The 3,700-nt window shown below is 41.7% G+C and overlaps 1 protein-coding gene across 1 annotated transcript; it reads left to right on the forward strand.

Moving 5' to 3' along the window:
• Window positions 1-689: 689 nt before the first annotated feature.
• LOC136445305 (UDP-glucuronosyltransferase 2B7-like) lies at window positions 690-2,856 on the forward strand. The gene is made up of 3 exons (XM_066443235.1): window positions 690-903; window positions 1,728-1,947; window positions 2,324-2,856. The coding sequence occupies exons 1-3, from the start codon at window positions 699-701 to the stop codon at window positions 2,601-2,603; spliced, it is 705 nt and encodes a 234-aa protein (XP_066299332.1). The 5' UTR covers window positions 690-698; the 3' UTR covers window positions 2,604-2,856.
• Window positions 2,857-3,700: the final 844 nt, after the last annotated feature.

Below are 3,700 nucleotides of genomic sequence, written 5' to 3' on the forward strand. Positions count from 1 at the left end.
ATATTGCAACATGTGTAAATTAGACAAAGGTGTTTATGACCAAGTATATATTATGCAAATGTGTAAGTCATTTGCATGAATGGAATTTTTCATGGAGATATGAGGTCGTGGGACTCCTGTTTCATATTCTTTTCATTGCAAATCTAACGATCTAAGGAAGGTTTATGATGGCTTAAGACAAAAAGGGAGTATAACTATACATAAGCGAGAGGTTTTTTGTTTCAAGTCCTGACTTGTTTCCAGACGTTTAGGTTTTTTGGGACTTGAACCTAAACGTTAGGTCCAGTCCGGATCAGGGCCGGGGTTCAGGTACGCATCACTAGTTATCGTGCCCTGAAGCAGATGCCCTCCTTAACTCCTCTCGCAAATAAGTCGCATTTAGTGTTAACTCCCTCTTGACTAGGGGAAGAATCACAACACACACAGGTCTACAAAGAACAAAGAGCTTTCTTTACCGAGTAGAAAACTACATCCAGGGTCTTGGCCCCTGGGACCTAGTGCGCATGTGCGTGATACCAAAGGCGGGAAAACTACTAGATAAACATTCAGTGTGTGTGTGTACTGAAGGTTAACCAGCTCCAAATCCCGATGAGTAAAATTCCTTGAGATGGAGAACAGTTAACATAATATCATTAAGTAATTTACCATCTGAAACAATGAAGAGCTTCTTGTTTCATGCTAAGGATTTGGAGAGCTTCATGGTCAGTTCAGGAGACCACGGAGTTATTCTCTTCAGTCTCGGGACTTATGCCGGGTCCATGCCGGCAAGCCTGGCGGAGCTGTTCGCAGGCGTGTTCTCCCAGCTCCCGCAGAAGGTTTTGTGGAAACTAAACGGAGAGATACCACCTAACCTCGGGGCCAACACCAGGATGATGAAGTGGATTCCACAGAACGACATACTTGGTAATGCACGCGAACATATCACACAAAGTGCATGTGCTTTAATCAAGAACTGTCGTCGTCACGACACTTATACAAAACAGTTTCATATTCCTCTGTGAGATAAATTCTTTTGGTGCATTGCCGTGAGCATAAAACTATGCTGTATTCATGAATTACAAATTATCTCTAATACAACAGCTTGTATCTTAATTGCCATACAGAATTCCAGCAATGTTCCGCAATTAGCCCTTAAAACAACTCAATTAACATCAAGCGAATATGTACATTTCTCCCATTTGTTTCTGATTTGTCCCCAGGGATTATATAAGGCCTGAGAGCAGAATACTGCCGTTCAAATTACACACAAATGTATCGTCCTTGTCTTATATACATGTAAGTCCTCAGAAAATATGTCGAGACCATGGAAACGCCCGTTGAAGTCAAAGTCAGCACGTAGTGAGGTACAATTGTCACAAAATATGCAGCTGATACATATAACGTAACGTTAACAATTATCGTCCAATTTATTAAAAACTTTTTTATCTTAAACCCGAGCGGACAGAGCCAGATGTTTAGCTCATGGGAAGAAATATCAGCTCTTTTAAAAAGAAAAATGCATGGTCTGTAAGTTTTTCTCCGCCTGTTTAACGCCATGCAAGCAAGTATTTATACTAAGGTCTATGATGAAGAATTATGCTAGGGTTATCCATTATCGTCCAATTTCAGTTCTTCTCCTTCTAGCGCTATGCTTGAAGAACATAGACCAGAAAAAATGCACATTAACTGTCCAAAGTAGTCTACAGACAAATGATAGAAAAGTCATTGTCCCCCCTCTCTTTTTTCAGGGCATGAGAAAACGAAGCTGTTCATCACACACTGCGGCAGCAATGGTATGTACGAAGCCGTGTACCACGCCGTGCCCATGGTGTTCCTGCCACTTGCAGGGGACCAGCCGGACAACGCAGTCCGAGGTGTGGCTCGTGGCCTTGGCGTGAGGCTAGACATCAAGGATCTGACGGAAAAAGAACTACTTCAGTCGATAAAGACAGTCTTGTACAACGACAGGTGAAAAGTGTTTGTTTAACGGCAGCATCCCGATTACTGCTTTGTGCGAATTTTTTTCAGAGTGAAAGACAGCATACTAATCCTTCCAGCATGTGTGTTTTCAAACTTACTCATCCCCATTGATGAAACCTAAAACCAAGTTAGAAAAGAGAACTAACAAAATATGTAGCCATAACATGAAATGTGTAAATCAAATTCGCACAGACTACTCGGTTGACACATGTATGTACCAGGATTTGCGACGGCAAAGATGCGAAGTCTTGCCACCCAGTGTTCCAAATACATTATTTTTTGAGAATTGATCCTAGATTAGTAGAAATATTGAGACGATCTTTGCTTTATTTGCATAATCCGTACAATTATCATTCCTTCACAGTTTCAAGGCCAATGCCGTCAGAGCATCAAGGATCATGTTGGATCAGCCGCAACAACCAATGGAGAGGGCGGTCTGGTGGATTGAGTACGTCATCCGACATGGCGGCCTTTCGCATCTGCGCAGTAAAGGGGGTGACATGCCTCTCTACCAGTATCTACTGTTGGATGTGATTGGGATGATGTTTGTGTCATGTATGACAGGCGTAGTTGTTCTAATGTGGGCATGTAGATTCTGTTTCCGTAGTGTGAGCTCTAAAGCTTCCAAAGCAAAACGGGAATAACGGGGTTGTCTCTGTCAGAAAAGCTAACGTAGTGATACCAATTCCGTGTGGTACCATATATTGGTCGATGTTTGAAAATAAAAAATGTTTTTATTGGTCAGAAATTATCCGAAGTGGCAGCCTTTCTAGCGCTGAATTGAGACAGGATTTATAGGTTTCACATAATACACAACATATACATGTCTTATCCAAACTTGCATTTTGCGGAACTGTCGCAAGGGTCTGGGCGGCTGCCATTCAGAGCCACCAGGTGACCTCAATAAGACCTTCCCCAACCGTCAGGTACCAATTTACACCTTGGTGGAGTGAGGAAAGTCGCGTAAAGTGCCTTTCCCAAGGGCACAAGATCGGTGGCATGACAGGATTCGAACTCGGGACCTCTTGGTTCTGAGCCGAATGCTCTGCCGTTGCGCCACACGACGCAACATTTTGTTTAATGATAACAAATCTCATAGGATGGTGGAGAAACTACCCATGGTGTCCCAACGACGAGGTCACGGGATAGGTGTTTTCTCATAACCAACTAGAGTTCCACGACCCCATACCTTCGCCGACTGTTGTTAACCGTTTTGAGTGGCATATCATGAATGTTTCCCATTTATTATGCAAATTATTACCCTATTTGCATGGATTATGTCAGTTGATCATTTTCTCTACCCAAATAACACAAGTTGTTCAAAGTATGGGAGTCATATCTTAGCAAAAAAGGCTACTGTGGCATTTCCCCATAACTTATGTAAATGAGGCCCTCGTTTGAATGATTTTTGTCCGATAATGTCCACATTAACTTAACTTCCAAATACTGCAAAGATTAAATACCCATTATTTGCAACTATGGAATCATAGTATTTCGCCTTTGATTATGTAAATTAGGTATTCATTTTCATGATTATTATCTATCGATATTCCTCTCTTTATCAGTTACACTTGTCACGTGTTTGAGTTGGCTATAATGAAAGCAGCGGATTTATAAACTTTCATCATTAATTATGCAAATTCGCTCTTAATTTGCATAATGAGCATACGATCCTGTCAATCATCACTCAAGCTATCTCCATACCAGATATCATGACGACCGGTCAATCCCTTCTTGAGCT

This window comes from Branchiostoma lanceolatum, chromosome 11, assembly GCF_035083965.1.
Source record: "Branchiostoma lanceolatum isolate klBraLanc5 chromosome 11, klBraLanc5.hap2, whole genome shotgun sequence".
NCBI classification, from domain to species: domain Eukaryota; kingdom Metazoa; phylum Chordata; class Leptocardii; order Amphioxiformes; family Branchiostomatidae; genus Branchiostoma; species Branchiostoma lanceolatum.